Source organism: Oxyura jamaicensis, chromosome 9 (genome assembly GCF_011077185.1).
Source record: "Oxyura jamaicensis isolate SHBP4307 breed ruddy duck chromosome 9, BPBGC_Ojam_1.0, whole genome shotgun sequence".
NCBI lineage: Eukaryota > Metazoa > Chordata > Aves > Anseriformes > Anatidae > Oxyura > Oxyura jamaicensis.
The window spans coordinates 3,287,297-3,306,490 of record NC_048901.1 but is presented as its reverse complement, the minus strand read 5'-3'; the positions used below and the strand labels follow the sequence as shown (position 1 = coordinate 3,306,490).

The 19,194-nt window shown below is 40.6% G+C and overlaps 1 protein-coding gene across 1 annotated transcript; it reads left to right on the top strand.

The window, feature by feature from the left end:
- Positions 1–11,011: 11,011 nt before the first annotated feature.
- CCL20 (C-C motif chemokine ligand 20) lies at positions 11,012–13,876 on the top strand. Its single transcript, XM_035334476.1, has 4 exons — positions 11,012–11,845; positions 12,094–12,208; positions 13,001–13,078; positions 13,359–13,876. The coding sequence occupies exons 1-4, from the start codon at positions 11,764–11,766 to the stop codon at positions 13,384–13,386; spliced, it is 303 nt and encodes a 100-aa protein (XP_035190367.1). The 5' UTR covers positions 11,012–11,763; the 3' UTR covers positions 13,387–13,876.
- The last annotated feature ends 5,318 nt before the right edge of the window (positions 13,877–19,194 follow it).

The window sequence follows — 19,194 nt, the reverse complement described above, 5'->3', positions numbered from 1 at the left end:
CTGGACTGTATTTATTTTTTGTGCCTTTCCTGTTCTTCTGGTATTTCAACTTGTTCTAATGACACCTCCTTTGAAAGCATTTCCAGCTGGCTCACTTTCAGCACCCTTAAAGGAACAGCCAGACAAGCCTGCTGCCCAAAGGCAGCAGTAAATCAAGACTGACACCATGGCTTGATGCTTGACTGGCACAAGAGCAATAGAGCTAATCCTGTTCCAAAGATTTTTTGGATCTATTTGGCAGGGTACATGGCTTGGGAAACTGCTCCCTATTAAGGATGCAACAGTACCCGATGCCTGAGTAATGACATAAACAAGGGAGAGCAAATGCCAGTGTTATAAAGCTTAAATGTTTTCTCACTAAATACCTTGTTTTGTGACATTCTGTCAGCTTTAAAATTAAAATGCTCTGCTTCTGTTTTGCTCTTGGTTATTAGCAGACTTCTCACATCTTTTGCTTAGGAAAAGGTCTCCGGCCCTACTGCAGATGGAGATGATCCTACAGTCAGCTGTGGAAGTTCTGTGGGATACAAAACAGTGAAGAGGGCAATGTGGAGTGCACGGATGGGAACAGAAAGTATGTACCTAGGAACTCAGATCTCATCCCCACCTCCCTGCTTCCAACATACAGGTCTGGAATGAGGGATATGATAATTTCTTAGGAACGTGGCCAGTACAATAGCAAAGTGATCAAGGCAGCTTAGCAGTAACTTTAGAATGGGAGAAATATGCATCAATAAGAAAAATACAAGAATTTTCCTATAGGCCAGTAGTATGCCTTTAGCTGTGGTTTCAGCCTGGCCACGTTTTAGCAACGTTTTTGCCTTCTCAACACTCAAAGTTTTGGGATTAGTGATGTTACCAAAGGGATCTCTGTATACTGTCTTTATCAACCATAAATTCATGAACCATAAATCCATCTAATTCCTCTTGGGCCACTGCTGTGTGCTGTGGATGAGCTTTAGCAAACGTATGTGAAACTGATGTGTGAAAAGGATGCGATAATTCCTTTTGGCACTTTCCCAGCCATCAGACACTCTCTGGCACTTACTCCAGAGCTATCTTGCTCTAATTCTCTGCACAGTTAATTGAATCTATAGCAATAGGAAATGACAGCTCATTTGAGACTGTATACCTGCGTTTGATTTTGTTCTCAGGGACTCTTGCTAAAATGCAGAGAAACTGTTGAAGTGCATAGTGTTACTCTGGGTTTGTATTGACTTAACTGAGGTAAGAATCGAACTCAAATTTCTGGAAACAAACAAAAAAAAGCTGTTTTTCCTGTAGTGTAATAATGAGAGAATGATTTCAGTGTCTTCCAGTTAATGTTTTTTTTCTGCTTTCAGATCCTCATTTATCCTCTATTAGCTTTTTTTTTTTTTTTTTAAGCACTCCATAGTCCATGTCCTTTGTATTTAAGAGTCACCCTTCTTCGGTGATTCATACCTGAATGCCAAATGGAAGACAGTTAAAATGCAATGGCTGTGTGTAAGTAGTTGGTCAACGTAGGCGCTATGTCAGAAGCTGCCTGCTGCAGAGCTTGATCGCTGGGTTTGAAGGGGACCGTGCTCTTTATGCTGAGTTTGAACGTAGTCTGGTTGGAAGCAAGTGTTCTGCTTAGGCGGGTGGGCTGGGGGATATATTTATAGCTGGCATCCAAATTACCTTTCCTTGGGAAAGGGAAGACATGAAGGTCTAGAGAAAAAGTTTTGTAGCAGCAGCATATCTTAGAGTTTATACAACGTGAGCTGTAAATGCATCAAGGAGATGGGAGAATGCTGGGAAGGGAAGGGGAAGAAAAGGCAGAAAGTGAACAAGGCTGCAAAACTATCGCTCTCCTGGGCTTTCTCCTGCTCTTTGGGCTTGATCCTGGCACTGCTATCTGTGGTGCTTCACAGGGCTGCATCGAGGCTTGAGAGCCTCACCTCGGCTGAGAGAGGTACATCTCTCAAGGGGGGGCTGCCAGGTCTGTCTCTCTGACTTTCTGGTTGAATGCTGGCTTAGGCACAAACGTCCAGCTCCCAGGTCACACCAGTTTCTTGACACCTGCCTAGCAGTGAAGAACATACCTTGCACATCAAACTGAAGGCTTACACCTTTTGGAGAACCAATACTAGAAATTTTTCTCAAAAAAGGAAATAGCATCCATGGTGGTCAAATAGCATCCATGCACAGAAAGGCCACGGTGTCAGTTATGAAGATTAAGCTGCCTCTTGGTCGGTTTCCTCAGACCCAGGAGTATTTACAGGGCAAGTTCACTTTTTGATTTATGAACACAGATCACCTGTTCTTGTACACTCAGTACCTGTCTGGGCAATGAGCTGCTGTTCACGATCTGGGTACGAGCCCCACTGTGCACAGGTGAGGGTTTCCATGACTCACCTCTCAGCTGAGCTGCTGAAGTGTCTTGCTGGGGGAAGATGTCACATGCTGGTCTTGAATGCTTTTCATTTGAGACATTTAAATGCTTATGCGAAGTCCAGTTTAGAATATTCAGCTAGAAAGTACTGAGTGAAACTTTTATTTAGCTAGAAAGTACTTGCCCCAAGGAGTAAGTTAGAAAATATGTTCAATCAAGCCAACATTTCAGGTACTTTGGTCTAAATGTAGAGCAGTTCCTTACTAAAAGGAATGATGTGACATTGTTTTTCACTGCACTGCTACTTAAGAGGCTAATGCCCTTCCTTTGTCTGTTCTAAATGCTTAATAAAGACGGCACTGGAGCAGTCATGCTTCGTGTTCACATGTCACCACAGAGCACGTCTGTTTACACCACACGGCAGTGGCTGGTGGTAGTGGTGCAGTATCTGGAACGGAGAGCATCGTTGTTCTGGGTCATTGGGAGGTTCATTTTCCTTCTCACGGGCACCATTTTAGTGGTTGCACACTGAGATGTTTGCATAATGAAGGCCTGGAGCTCTTGCTAGAATGTGCTAGCAATGTAGCCTGGAGCGTGTGGAGGTTTTGTGATGAGTTGGTTGACCTTTGCTTGCAGAGCCATGCTTTAGTTCCCTTTCACATACTGTGCTGGGTCAGGAGGCTTTATCCTATTGATTTATTTTTATTGGCCAGGGAAAGTTAACTTTAATATCTTTAGCGTTCTGGAAAATAAGTCACTGGTTATATTTTCTTTCTTGTTGCATTTTCATTGTTGAATTAAATGCAGGTGTCCGGTCAACACCTCCCTGTATACGAGAGGCTGGGAAAGCAGCACCCGAATAACAGTGGGTGTCATTGTGGGATCACTGCTGAGACCTTACAGGGATGTACGGCACTCTCGCTTATGTTGCGGTGACCTGCACTGTGGCTCTCTGGTTTGCTCCCCATCTTTTGAGAAAGCACATCAGACTTTGAGGTTTCCCAGTAACAGCATCTCACGTTGTCTGAGGACTGGGTTTGTTAGTTGGTCAACATCCCCCTTTTACTTTCTTGTTTACTCAGCACAGTAGCTTACTTTATGGCACAAAGCATGTTCTGGTCTGCTGCAGCTCTCAGCTGAGGGGTGAAAAGCGGTACAGTCCAGAGGAGCCACAGAACAGAGCTGAAAAATGTTCTAGCTTGTGAAGATATCTGCTGAGACTGTTCTGCTGCAAAATCAATTGTTCAGGCTGATGCTCTATGTGAACTTTGAGGTATCTTCCCCTTCTGATTTGTAGGCTTGAAAATGTTGGAAAGTTCAATTTTAACACTTTCAGCCTTAGTTTTTATGGTTCAAAACTACTTTTGAATAATAAAAGCAAGTTTAATAGATGATAAAGCTTCCAGGCTTGAGGGGGGAAAAAAAAAAAAAAAAAAACTTTTATGTATGTTCACTACCTTTCTATAAGGCCCTAACAGCACATTAATTTCTGTTGCAGTTGTACTAATAACAAATTACTATCTTGAAACACTTAAAGAACCAAAATCCAAAACTAGTGTGACCTAAAGCCTACTGGAATTTGGAGAAAGGCTACCTCTTGTCTTCAGTGAATGTTACAGTAGGGTAGAAAGGCTTACAGAAGTGTGAGTTATGGCTCAAGTAGTTCCTTTTGTTTTCCTTACACTTTCCTTCCAGATCAGTGGAGGATGAGAACTACTTCCTTGTCAGTGGGATTCTCTGGGCCTTTATTTTACATAGTGGTTACTGTATGTCTGAAGCTGACCTTTATATAAGCGGTGGCTGTTGGTGGGTGTGCTGTGCTCTTTTTCCTCTGCCCCGCACACAGTATGCCTCAGCTCTTCCAGTGGCTGGAAGCCATTAGTGTTTCAAGGAAAAACATTGGTTTAATGGTATTCATGGATGAGGCAGGATAAACGCTCCCAGTGAGAGAAGATGGTTGAATTTTTGTTGTAACTGCAAAGCTATCTTTCACCATCACGTTAAGATTGTCAGTGCGGTTCCCAAGTTGGCTTTGAGCTCTTTGCTTCTGAAAAAAAAAAAAAAACGTGGTTGAGAGAAACATCCTTCTGTGGCTAATAAGAGAATTTTGCTCAATACTTCTTTGATATGAACTACATGTTACACTTAATGAGAAAATCATTTTCATAAAATACTAAATGCTTTAATAGTTATTGCCTATTTTCCTATCAGTGCCAACCACAGATCACTCTTGTGAAGCTGTGAGCTCCAGACGACCAATGAGCCAAGGTCCATGGCATGACTTGGGTCCAAAAAAGTTTATTAAGCATGTAGTCTGTGCCTATAGAGGGTTGTGATAACTCTCCCTTATTTTTGATAGAAATGCAAAACCTCATTTTTACTTCAGTTTGATAATCGTTCAATAATTGTTCAATGTTGTAAAAAAGAAGAAATCATACTTTTAGGAGTTCAGGGAGAGAATAATAGCATCTATTAAGCTTCACCTTTTAGAATTTGGAGGACACTTCAGTCATTCATGAACGTGTGCAATATGCAAATCCCAGCCCCCCCCCCCCCCCCCCCAAAAAAAAAAAAAAAAAAAACACCTCCCGGGAGGATCTCTGCTTGATGGCTGGACCTTGTAACTTTGCCATCACTATTTTTTTGTCTACAGTTGAGTTCAGTGCACTTTTAACTTGTTTTAGTCTTTGCTTGCTTTCTTCTTCACCAGTTAAGTAACGAAAAGGAAATGATATATAGGTCAAACAAATCTCAATTAAGTTGGTTAATACTTATAGTGACTAATGGTGACTTGCTGTGGATTGCCAAAGAGAGATGGGAGGAAAAACTTGAGAAGATTTCTAAGTAAGTTTCCATGTTGAAATATTGCTTTGGGGAGTGTTCCTTTGTACACTTGACGTGTTTATCCTATGAACCTCCTACTAGTGGCAGTTTTTGCCCTGTCGTCATGGATGGACATCTTGTTTCAGAGTAAAAATTTGCATTTTCACAACTTGGGTAAGAAATTTCACCTCCACTCTATCTATTCCTTCCCCCTCCCCTCAAGGTACATCTCATTACAGACACTGGGAGAGTTTGAACCATTGCAACTGCCCAGGTGGTGTAAAGTCCTGCGGGAAGAACATTTGTTATGTCTAGCAAGTGCACATAACTAGCTGAATGCTTTGTTTAATGTTATGTGTCTAATGATGTTTGAGAGATACTTTAACATAAACCACATATGCATCAGGCTGCTAGTGTTTGATTGAAAGTAAGAGTTCTTTTACTCCAAGTGTCCTGGATTCTTGTAATACTTTGACTCCATGCCAGTTCAGAAGGGTATGGATAACAGAGTCACCAAACACTTGCAGTGAAACATATTAGGGAGGCAATTTTTTCCCAGCAAAGTATTAATTTTTTGTCCCTTTAAAAAATAATGATTTTTTTTTTTACATGATCCAAGATTTTCTCTGTGAATAGCTAAGGTTCAGAAAAGGAGTTTTAAGGGAATATGAGGATAAGCAAGACAGTTGTGTTGTGCAAAAGAATCTGTAAGAGTCAAGGTGGAAGGACCTAGAACTGTTGTTTCCTTGGGAAAAGAGCAGGACTCTTGGACAGATATAAGTCCAACCCAGCTGTTTTTGGCAACTACAGTTTAAACCTCCCCTTAGGAAAGTCCCCCAAAATGTAACTCCACTGCTGTAAAGCTAGCGTGACTGCAGCACTTGAGAAGGTCAGTGCCAATGCTCATATTACAGTCAATTAATTGTGTTAATATCTATTAGAACACAAACATGGTTGTCTTTTTTTTTCCTGTTTAGCAATCCAAAGCAAGCAGGTGTTTCTGGATAGTTTTAAGCTAGTCTTCCAGTAATACATGACAAAATCCCAGTTGTCAAACTTACTAAGTAGCCCAGAGTGATCAAGTGCTCTAAATGTCAAGTCTGGTTTAGTAAAACCTTCAGTCATTGAGTTCTAGGTCAGCCTCAAACTTTACCACTTCACATTACTTGGCTCTTCCTTATATATTCTTTTTACTTTTTGCTATTTTTTTTTTTTAATTTCAACTGGAGTAAGAAAACACAGATGCTTTACATTTTCTAAAATATATTTATTAAAAAAGATGCTTTAAATTTTCTAAAATATTTTCTAATTTTTAGACAAAACCATCACTGTGTTTCACTGGAATTTATGAATATCTTCAGCCCACCTAAAACTTCACTTCTAATTACATTAAGTGCAATTTTTTTTTTTTGCCCATGTCTATTCCTGTCTACAAATTGCGAAAATCTGGAAAATGTCACTCTCTCCCTTTCATAATTGCCAAGGCATAATATGCTTTTCTACTTTGAGTTAAATATTTTTAAGTGCAATCACTTATTTGTTAATACCGGAAGGCAACTTGATGTTCAGGCTGTGGATTCAGATCAGAGGTTCATTTCTCCCACCAGGCATATAATTTCTCTGTAATTGCATCTAACAAATGTCTTCCAATAGTATTTCTATATCTGTTCCTCACAAGGTGCAGCATATAATTAGTGAAAATTAATTTCCTCCTTCAGAGAGGGATTTTTGTTAATCAGTCATGCAAGTGCTGGAGTGAATGAAATCACTGTATTGCATCACATTAATGCCAGAGGTATTGAGCAAGTAATGTGTGGAACTTTTATGCTTGGGTTTTATTGTGCATCTCATCACTGGCGATTATGCAATGACTAAATCCCCTGTTTTGGCCCTGTTCCTTTGAACTGGTGCCTTCTCCTGCCCTTTGCTCTGCCCTAAACAACTGGAAATTACAGAAGGGGATTTCCCTTTAGTGCTCTTTTTCCCTAGTTGATCAGCTGTGTTGCTGTAATTCTTTATTTTCAGCAGTCTGGCCAAGAGCAGTAATATTAATAAAACATCTCTTTGTGAAGAGAGCTTAAAATAAGTTTTAAAAAGGTAATTTTCAATTTAAATAAAAATTGGCAATGTGATTCTCATTGTAGGCAACAGGTAAAGATACTATAGGCAGTGTCTAACATCAAGGTAGGTAAGAGATTTAAAAAATAAAATTGTTTACTGTTAAACCTAAACCCATAAAGAAGTCACTATAAACTGTAGTGTATCAATCAGTGACTGTAGAGTCCATCCTCTGTGTGTCTCTCCTCAGAAGTTAGCAGTATGTTTTAAGCCTTGCATCCACATGACTTTTCCGGGTACTCATAGAACCACACGGTAAAGTATATCACCATTGTGGGCCCCCATTCTAAAAAATGTCAAGCAGTTTTCCAAATCATGAGCAGTTCTGAATTCTTTGTGTGTATATGGCTTCTCATATGCAGTTTCCCCTGATGTGTCCTGTTCTTTTACAGCTCTAACTGAACTGCTCTACAGCATACACTACCTAGTCTGTGTTACTTCATCTCTTAAAATACATACAGTAGGGGTGAGGCCTGTTCTCCAGCTTCGACCTCTGGAACAAAAGCAGGGGAGTTTTAAGAGAGGCTGAAGACTTTATGGATCCATGCTTTGGCATTTTGTCTTACTGCAAGCGTATCAACAGGGAGGGAGAGCTGGGATGTGATAGGGGCTAATGAGGGAGCAAGAAGAGGAAGGGAAGCTTTTCAGCTTATAACAAAGGAAGTGTCAGGAAGAGACAAACTAAAAGAAGAAATAGGCATGACAGAAATGTCAAGTGGGAAAACTAATAATGTTGGCTTGACTGTGGCTTGGGGAGGAACCCAAATTAAAGATCACGATCAGGGCAGTATTGTGTCCAGTTAAGCTTGCACCATCACCAAGGCTATTCAAACTGGGCTTTCACATCCTCTCTGGGCCCTGTCCCAGTGCTTCACCACCATTGCTGTGAAGAGAATTTTTCAGTGTCTGCAAATTTTCCTTCTCACAACTTGTGGCTGTTGCTTCTTGTGCTTTTTCCCATGCCTCTCAGAGGAGATTTTGGGTAAAGGCCTCCCCACACGGCCTTGTGGGGGAGCAGCGGCCTTCCTCAGCATGGTGGCCTTGCTGAGGCAGCCAGGGCAGTGAGCCCAGGGAGGAGCACTGCTGCCCACATGCAGTACACAGCCCTTCGCTGTAGGGCCTCCTGTGCAGCTCCCCAGTTATCCCAGTACTGGGACATTAAACAATGTTTTGGCCCAGCATTAGCCACCTGCAGCCAGGCCTCCAGCAGACCTTTAGCCCTCTGATTGCTGCCTCAGAGCCTGAGGGCCTGGCCTTTCAGCCATGCTGCAGGCACCTGTCAGGTTCCTATAGCCCCATCTGGTCACACAGGTGCTGAGAGAGGCCGAAAGCCTTGTTTGGTCAGGGTGGACAAGCAGTCACCTTCTCCTCATCCATTGGGAATCATCACTTTCTTTGAACGTGAAAGCACCTTCCCCCCCTTTTTTTCTCCCTTTTTCTTTGCATTATCAGGTTGTAAAGACAGATAAGATATGCTTGAGAGTCAGGACTTACCAGGCAACTTTCTCCAGCCATTTGCATTACAGCTTTTGTTGATTTTTAACTGTGTGCAAATAAATTGAGGGTACTTTGTACGCACTAAGTACAAACAAAGTGAAATTTTCTCCTGAAGCTGAGGCCCTTACGATGGCATTTGTTTTTAAATCTTAATCTAATTTCCTAAATCAAATAAACTTTGGCATGAAAGAAGTACCATGAGCAGCAGTTGCTTGTGACACTAGGCACAACATCAGTGAAGGGCTCTGAGGTGTGATGGAAACTGCCCGAGGGCAGAAGCATGGGGAGAACGTTAGCTGGATTATGCCATTACTCTGGTGTCCAAACTGCTCGTGCTTAATCAGTATTAGGTAGGGGTGTCAAAGATCTGGCAAAAAGACTGTGTCCAAAAAGCATTGTTTGGAAAGGAAATAGAGCTGTAGGGTCAGAAGGGAGACTTGAGGTGCAAGGCTACTCCCATCTAGTTGATGGTATCAGTAATAACGTATTAAGCTGAAACGGCCTAGGTAATGGTGTCAGAAGCACTGAATTTGGGTGGGGTGGTGGGGGAACAGATTTGGCACAAATGAGGAAAAAGGAATTTGGGGTGAGTTGTTGGGAAGAGTTTAGGCACAAGAAGGAGATGCAGGAGCGATGAAATGGTGGGTTCAAGAAAAGATTAAAAAAACAAACAAACAAAAAAAGGAATAAGTTGGAAATGAGGTGGAGAAGAAGGAGTGGGATGGTCTTATGCCAGGAGGAGTACAGCTTCTTCAAGGCAGTGGTGACGCTGTCCTGTGGTCCTAAGCCCCCAGAGAAACTGGGGGCAGACCCTGTGGACAACCCACTGGACTATCCACCAGGACTGTCTGAAAGGTGGCATGACAATGACAGGCTGGAGTAAGAAGAAGACTTGTAAGACTTGCTTGGAATCTTGTAAAGAAGGATAGATTTGTACTTTAACACTCAGTGCAGGAGGAAGGGCAGCAGAACTGCAATTTAATAGTACTTACTAGTTATTCTTTTTTTATAATAATTTAATATAATACAGTAAGAATTATGTATTAATATATTAATACTGTTAATAAGTAATATAATTGAAACTCAATACTACTTAGTGATACAGTTGAGTAGTATTGTGTAGTAATATTGTCTAATAACAATGTTTTTATTAGCCAAAATGTCAGTTTTCGTTTTTAAGATGTCCTGCCTAATCAATAAATGTTATAGTCCTGATCAGTTATATCTTGAGTATCCAATCTAAAGGGAGAAGATTTGGACTTAAAGGATAACAAGTATGTTAGCAATAAAGGAGACAAACTGATCTCCTTTTCAGAAGGCTTTGCTAGCAATTTTTTAAACTATTGTTTGCCTAGTGCTTTTGATGATTGTGATGCTAGTCTATGGATAAGGTTGAATAGTTATTAACTAAACAATCTTGGAAAATTATCTTTCCAAAGTAGATGGACACCTTACTAGTATCAATGCTAGAGTGAAATGGGAGGGTGGAAGCAGAGGAATGAGGTTTGATAACCTAATGCCTAATTTTCATATCTTCTTGTTACTTGACAGAAACTGGGTGGCATGCCTTTCTCCCTTAAAAATAAATAAATAGAAATAAATCCCAGGCTGTCACTGGACAACCAGTAAAAATAAAAAAAAAAAAAGAAAAAAGAAAAAAAGAAAAAATGGTGACAGTGGGGAAAACAGAATTGTTCATTGCTAACCTGTTGCTTCTTAATACCTGTCAGTCTAGAAATAAGTGATCCATAAATAAGCTACGTTTATGGAAAGCAAAAAGTTATCAGCAGTACACAAAGAATAGAGGGTATGTCATTCTGAACAGTTTCTGACCACGTCCTTGAGCTCTAACGTAAGAGAAGCTACTTAAAGCTCAGGTTACTCTGTAACCACCCAGAGCTGGTAACAGCTCCTGTGTACAGCAGCAGAACAGGACATGGCCTGCAGCCGGCACGTTCGTTATACAGGGGTCACTGAATAGTACTGGAAATAGCAGCCTTCAGTAGCAGCTCAAACAGTGCACTTGGTGCGATGACAATCTCTCTGCATGGGTTTCTTCCGAGCCATGAGAGGCCCTTTTAAGACTGTGCGTGTTTTAGCTGAATGTTCAGGAGTAACAATGTTTGGGTGCAGTATGGCACGGGGAGCAAACAAGATACATAGCATCATAGCATCATACATAGCATCATAGCATTGATAGCATAGCATCAATGCATTTGGAACAGTATAGAGTCTGTTTCTAATGAAATGGTTCAGATGTCTAACGAACAGGCAAAAAGTGATGACAGTGAGAAGAAACTCTGAACAAAACCCATTTCCATGAATACTTGGCCCATGTGGGCCCCACCAGTAAAATCTACAGGTCGCAAAGCAGTCATCTGGAAAGTCTGATGTTACTGTGTTGGCCAACCAGTAAATATTAATATAGTCTTTTGGCATCAATAAAGATAGTTACCCAGTTTCTAAGAGGATACCATAGTGAAATGAATCTGGGCTAGGCCCACCTCCCTCTACCCCCACGATGTGCTTATTAAAATAGAGCACAGCAAAGACACAGCTTCGGTAGGTAACATTCAGCTACCTACATTTGACTTTCCTCATTTCACAACCCACACTCCTACCCCTAAAAATACATGTTTCACCCACAGAACCATTACCTCACAACCTTTTATTTCCTTTTCTTTTTGGCTGAATCTTCTAACCTACTTTAAAAAAAAAAAAAAAAAAAAAAAAAATCCCCAGCACGCTGCTATCTCCTGTTATAGCACCAGGAAGGAGCGCTGAGGTTGTATTGGGCATGATGGAATTTGCCGTGGGGAAACCCAGTGATGATAGTGGAACCCGCCCGCGTGTGAATTCCCGTGGCTCCCGCTGCGGCTTTATAAGCAGGTGGAGGAGAGGCGAGCTTGGCAGGACAGGCAGGCGGTGAAAGAGCACTCACTGGAGCACAGCTGCTGCTTAGAGTGAAAATGTCTGGCTTCAGCACAAAGAGCTTGGTCCTGGCTTCTCTGCTTGGGCTCCTGTTGCTGCTGCTGTGCAGTACCTCCCAAGGTGAGTGTGCTTGGGCACTCCGCCCTAGGATGCAGTTCTTGGGCTGCTTTGCACCATGCCAGCCATGCCATGGTGTGCGTGCTGGCCACAGGATGATGGAGAAGGGGATTAATTCAGCAAAGTACACTGCCTAATCCTCCTTCTCTGTTGAAGGGGAGCTGGATATTTGGGGGGGTGGAGGGGGTAGACAGCATGGAAATGTGATCCAGATAGTTTTTATTAACTTTTTTTTTTTTTCTTAATTCCAGCACAAAGCAACCAGGACTGCTGTCTGTCTTATACCAAAGCCCGTCTGCCTCGGTGGGCCATTAAGGGTTATACGGAGCAGCTCTCTGGCGAAGTCTGTGATATTGATGCGATCATGTAGGTTACTTTTCAGATGATCCTGTCTTTCTGACTGTCATTTATTAACCTTAGGATGCCTACTGGGGCAGCATCAATGATTTGAGTGCTAGGACTGTGATTTTTCTATTTCTTTTTTTTTTTTTTTTTTTTTTAATCCAAAAGTCAATTTAACTAAATTGCATATAGTGATACTATAGAAAAGATCCATCTAGTAGGTGATAGAGACTACTAACTCATAGGACAGCTTTACAATCTACATAACAGATTTGTTTAGGAATCACCTGTGCAGACAAAGATGTGCGTAATCTCCAGCTGAGGGTACCTAGTCAACACAGGGTGTTTCCTCGCCAAAACTCGAGTAACAAAAACAGACACACAAACCACGTAACACAAAAATAAGACTCTTCTTAATTCACAGAGATCATAATTTTTCCCATGAGGTTTTAGCCCCCCAAATGATCTCTCACCTTAGTGTAGCAGCAACTGTTTCCTTTAGTCTTACATGTTATTTCTTGCACCTAGCAAAGTTCTTTTGTCTCAATAGTTACAACAAATTGAACATTTCATGGTGCAAGAAATGGCTCCTGAGACTGAAGCTATTACATTTAAGCTTCATTGGGTTGTTATTATTATTTTGTATAGTATTGAAGGGGTTGTGGAGCATCCCATATTGAACTGGCGTTTACAAAAGCAGTTGCTATTCTTCATTATGCAGAGTAACTATGGTGCATGCTTTTGATTAAATACAGCTTCACAGTACTCACTAGCAGGGATTTCTAATGATTTACTGATCTCTTTATTTCTTTTCAGTTTCCACACCTTCAGTGGATTGAAAGCCTGCGTAAACCCTAAGGATGTCTGGGTGAAGAAGCACCTTCTTTTCCTGAGGTAAGAATCTAAAAACTAAGTTGATGAAAACAGAGCATGTATAAAAGTTCTTCTCTTACATCTCCTGAAGGCAGCTTCTGATGGCAATTCCGAACTGATTTTTCTTTTCATCTCCTGTCAGACATGGCTATTCCTTTTCAAGAGTCCTCTCAGGGACAGTCATGTCACATGCCCCTTTTTTGACCTGACCTATTCTCTCAGCTGGTGCTATATCTTGGAGCGAGTAATGTGTATTTGATCTATGTCTGAGGTGATTGTGTTCTCTTGTTCTTTTCAACAGCCACAAGCTAAAGAAGATGTCAATGTGATATGGTTTCCAGCAGGGAACTAAACGCAGTCGTGGCTGAAGAACCACTAGGTTCAACCTCTTGGTTGAGATCGTCGTCTTGTACACTGTTGTGTGCTTACTCACCACCATCTCTGGCTTCTTTGGAACCGTTGAACTTCTTGTTGATTCATATTGCATCGCTGTTTTGCTTGATTTAAGCATTTTGTTAAAGTTTCTATGTTTACTCATGTCATATTAGTAGTACATGAGTACTATTTGTAAAGAGTACCTTAAGCTGTTGTACAGAATATGAATTGTATTAGGTTTATTGCATAGTATTTTTGTGTTGCTCAGCATGTGTAAACCTTTGTAAAGGATATTTATTCTGTTTATTTTGTTACTTCTCTAGCACTTTCTTGTCCCAAAATGTTCCTTTTAACTGTAGTTAACATTATAATACTTTTTGAACAACTGTTAAAGTCTGCTTGTGGAAAAAATGGAAACTGGAGTTAAAAATAAATGTTAAAAACTGCACTCTGTGTGGTATGTTTATTTTTGTAATTGAAAAAGGTGACTTTCCCTCAAAATAAATCCCTCTGTTCATGAGCCCCAGCTGAAATGACCACTCAAGTGTACTAACCCCTGATAAAGCCTGTGTCCACCTGGTTGTCTTTGTTTGCCAGGTGGGTAGCTGTGAACTCCATAGGATATAATTCCTTCCTCTTACCCAGATGGCAGCTATATACGAAGCTTTTGCTTAAAATGAAGACCTGTTTTTAGCTCAATCTCATCTTAATGAGACTTGAGGGAATTTCTCTTACTGGTTTCTCTGTTTGCTCAGGAGAAGTGTTACACACATTGTTACAGGGCAAGCTTCTAGCTTGTCTGCTGACAAGGCTTATGATCATGGTGTCTGCCCTCAACTTAGTCATCTCTAGAGGAGGAATTCGCAGTGCTTTCCTTCCCTTTATGTGTTTCCTCAGGGTGGCTTTTAGCATAATGAGGTTTTCCGTGTGCAGGATCTCTTGGTGGAGGTTTGCAGCCACTAGTGCCGTACAAATGATGCATGATAAAAGTAGTATGTCTTCATGGAGTAGGTGGGATGTGAGTGCTGGTGAATCAGGAAAGATTACTCGGCTCTGTAGCTGCTATTGTTACATGGTTCGGAGACTTCAGGGATGTGAGCAAGTAGGCTGTGTAGGTGTACTCAGTGTCAGCACCAGTTTTGCAGATAAGTCTATGCCTTGGCTTTTGGTACCTTTTAGTCATGGAGATATAAACATTAATTAAAATTTAATTTAAATTTAACTTCAAGATGATTTTAGTGTCATTGAGAGAGGAGCTGAGAGACGCTGGGGAGTGTAAAGCTGTTGATTCTGTTTTTAAAACTTGCCAGAACTTATGCAATCTGCTTCTGGCCATGCAAAACTGGGAACCAGTGATTCTCTGTGGTGAAGGTCTGAAGGTGTGAGATTAATTTGCTTAAGTTTCCAACAGGTGGATTCCATGTCCCTTACATTAAGGATATGAGGTAAGAACCTATCACCCTCCCAGAGAAGTAATGAATCAGTATGTTTCCTCGGAATTCCCAGAACTTCTTGACAGGACTGGGGCAAACCACAAAGCTCTGGGGTGGGCTCAAGGAGCACGTGGGCTAAATCATGCACCAGCAAAACAGTACAGACACAATGAATGGGTTCGTGTTCAAGACCACCTTGGGTATGGGTGTAGGGTGTTTTGAAAGAGTAATGGGATAAGAGGAAAAAAGACTATCTGGTAGCTGCTTACAGAAAGATAATTGCAGTGCCTGTCACCGATACGGGCGCCAAGGTTGATCTGGGGAAGGAGAGGGGATGTGGAGTGGGATTGATAGGAAGATAGCTGTGGGCAGCGCAGTGGTGAAAGACAAGCTGCAGAGAGCCGTGGAGATATTAAGAACCAGTGCTATATATGATTTTTGTTCAGAAAAGCTTGGAGTCCACGCTGGGGAATTCAAAGCAGAGGAGCAAAATAAGAAAGTGAAGTTTGACGTGAAATTCTGTGGGTGGCTCTTTGTAGTCACAAACTGGGACCGTGAGTTTTGTATTGCTTCTGTAACTCCCCTTCCATCGAGTCGGCCATGGCTCTGTTTCCACAAAAACCCAGATGCTTTATCCACAGACCTGTACCGAGTGGGATATTTTTAAGTTCCTTTCTTTGTAGTTGTACACGTATAGTTGTATAACCAATCTCATTGAAGGAAAAAAAAATCACCTGGAAATTGGTTCATGTGCTCAATAACATCGACTGATGAGGTTGTTAGGCAACTGGTAGGAAGTTCTATGCAAAAGCAGCAGGTCCTGTCATGATTTCTGGGGACGCAAGCAGGCTTTATAAGCAAGCATTTCCAAAATGATTAGGTCAAAGGCATGTATTTGTAAGTAGCCTTAAATCACAAGTAAAAGTTCTGACAGCTTTAAAAATGGTAACCATTTCTAGGAAGGCCTTGAGACTGGATTCTTTGGTAGGGTTGTTGCATCTGTTCTGCATTTGTGTAGTTAAGTCTGTTTTTCCTTTATATCTTCAGCCCCCCAGCTTGTTTGCATTGCTAAACAATCTGAGGTGCAACATTAGACAGTCCTTTGGAGATTTTTCCCTCCCCTTTATTATTATTATTTTTTTTTAAAAAGCATTTTCTTTTGCAAAATTCTAAAAAATAATTTTATTACAGCTTGGAAATAATTTGGAGAAACGGTGTGAGAGCTTTCCCATAAAAGTCTCAGTGCAACTTCATACTGCAGTTCCAAACTTAACTGCTTTTGCTGTGTTGAGACCATGTTTCAGTGATTCCTGTACCTGCTGGAGTATTATTATTGACTGTTGATATGTTTACATTCTGTGGTGTTTCCTTAATTCTTTTTTTTTTTTTTTTTTCCCTTTTTTCTCGTGCCATTCCCAGTCAGTACATTATGGTGTTTTGTTAGTTTGGGATCTTTGTCAGAAAACATTCTCTTCGTGTATGGAATCGTATTTATTAATTTCCTAATGTTCCTTCTCCTACTCCAGCACAAACCAGCCATGCCTGCTGCCTTTCTTACACACAGAGAAAAGTGCCTCCTAGGGCTCCTGTCAGTTACACAGAGCAGTTGTCAGAAGAACTGTGAAGATGTAATTACCACAGTGTAAATTATCAGTATAAAGGAAGTTAGCAGTATTACAGTATTATTGGTTAGTGTAGCCTGATGCGTGACTGACGGGATCTCTTCCAGTTCTACACTTCTGGTTTTGGCTAGTGGGAAAAAGTATTTAAATATTATACTGTCACATCTGCACATAGTCCTGTGAATTTCTCTCAGGGAAAAAATACACATAGAAAATGGTGTGCAACGAGGAATAGCTCTTACTATGCATTTTATCTTCTACTATATATTGTGTATTTAAACAGTGGGTGTTAATGAAAGGTAGCAAAGCTGCTGATGACAAAAACAACTTAGTCTTGCACGGACAGTGATTTTCTAAGGAATTGTAAGCACTCAGCTGATTTCATCTGCTGTTAAAATATAAAACCTGTCATATCTCAGGTGTTGGGCAAGTACTAACAGGGTACTTGTTGAATTACTATTCTATTGATTGTAGCCTCTAACCATCAGTTGAAGACTCTTTGTTGTTTCTCATCTTTTATTCCCCCCCCCCCCCCCCCTCCCCACAAAGTGTGGGTCGAAAAGCACTTGAAAGTCCAAGAGAAATGGGTGAAGTCCTTCTCAGCCTGAGGTATGCATGCTTTCGAGTACATTATCTCACTGAAAATTGAGCATCACTGCGTGTGCTTAGTGACAATGATGCTTTTAGCTCTTTTGCTGGAGTGTTGATAACTGGTTGGTTATTTTCAGTTACCAGTGCCAGTGAGCCTGCGTGTTAACTGAACTCAACTTCTAAACAGGAATGCATTGTTCAGCTGTAATTTTATTGAGAAGTGAGTCAGGGAACCTGTGAACCTAGAAAGGCTTTAGACTTATGAAACTGTCACTTGATTTTAATGGCATACACCCAGCTGGATAAACTCCAAAACAAAACAGATGATCATTTGCTGATCATAGCTATGTTATGGCTCTGGCAGAGCTATCCCAAATACTGTGCTATAAGCAACATCCGTTCCCAAAATATAAATCATAAAAGCACTTTCTAGCCTTTGGACTAAAAGCAGTCACCATGTATGGCAAGTTTACCAATCAATTGTAGTCGTACAAATTTACATAAATGCAAAACTAAGTTCTGTCCCTCAGATTTTGTGGTTACACTGTTTCGGTAGACTTAGTGCATGAGTCCTAACTCTGCCAAAGGTTTTTAAACTGCTGTTTGTTTCTTGTGTGTTATTAATGCAGATACCTTCCAGTCAAAGTTAACCAAGAGTTGCTGCCATTAGATTAAGGTATGGTATACAACCGATACGCTGTGGCTGCTATTACATATTAGGCATGGTGCTAATTAGGCTGTGGCTGCTATTACATATTAGCTCATGTAGCTACTGTAAGTCAGACCAGACACTTAATGAGCTTTTGTCAAAAAGAGTTTTTTCTTACAGCATTATTCAAAGATTATGTGATCCTAAATACAATGTAATGACAGGTGAAATTCAGAATACTGTATGCTTAAAAAGGAAATATATCACAGGAAATGTAGAATCTAAAATACTATTATTAATTAAAATACTATTATTAATTTACAGCAGCATATCCATAATTTTGTTTATATGAATTCAGTGTAACTCCCCAAAATCAAATAACAGTTTTGTTTGTAAGCATCCATGTCTACATTTCCATATTCCAGAAATATTGCTACTTGTAACTTTAAATTGAAAATTCTTATTTTTTTATATATTCTTTTTTGTTGCAAGGAGACAGTTGATAGTCTGGATTGAGATCCCTTGAAAAAACAGGGATACTGTATAGAGTGGCCATATGAGGAATTATGCTGGGTATACTTGTATGCATGTGTATACAATGTATGTCCGATATTGGAGGGATTTTTACCTACCGTCACAGCCACACAGCTGTATACACAAAAGTGAGGAAGAGAGGCATTGCAGATGGCAGATTTCCCTAGACTAATAGTGCCATCAAAGGGATATGAAAGGCAAACAGAAAGCACTACCTTCCTCTCAGAAGAGGTCACTGAAGTAAACGGGAGTTGAATTTGTATGGCTTCCTATTGTATAGTCTCTTACTTGGCTTCTGCTATGACTGATTCCTTCCCAATTGTTAATATCAGAGAGCTGTCAAAGGAATGTATGAGATGTAATCACTAGGGTTTACTAAATAGATCATTAATTTCTACACACATAAATTTACTAATATTTCACTTGGACAAAGAGATCGGGGTACTATGTTTAGTGAAAGTGTGTACTGAAGTGTATGAAACAGAGCACAAAGTATTTCTTATTTCTGATTCAACCTTTAGGTATGTTAGCAATGCAAGTTGTCTTCTCCGGTGGCCATGAGCCAAGACAAAACAATTTGATGTGTAGGACAGTCTAGAACAATTTAATTTTCATTTTTACATCCTCCTCCTGTGTTTTCTGGATGATAAATACTAATCAAAACATAGATTGTTCTTGAAGGAACGCTGCTTGCAAGGGGGTGGACTCTGTACCAAGAATTCATATAGCAAACACCGAAATGACAGTAGATAACATCATTAGGTATCAAGGAGGGAGGAACACCAGAAATTTGTAACTAGCTCTATACTCATAAGTCAGGGACATAGCAAGGTGCCATGCACTAAACCGTCAGTCTAACTAGAATTGTGTCAGTGGAGATGGGTTCAAGTAATTGGCTCACTTTACAGTGAAATTGTCAATTACAGTGTGAAG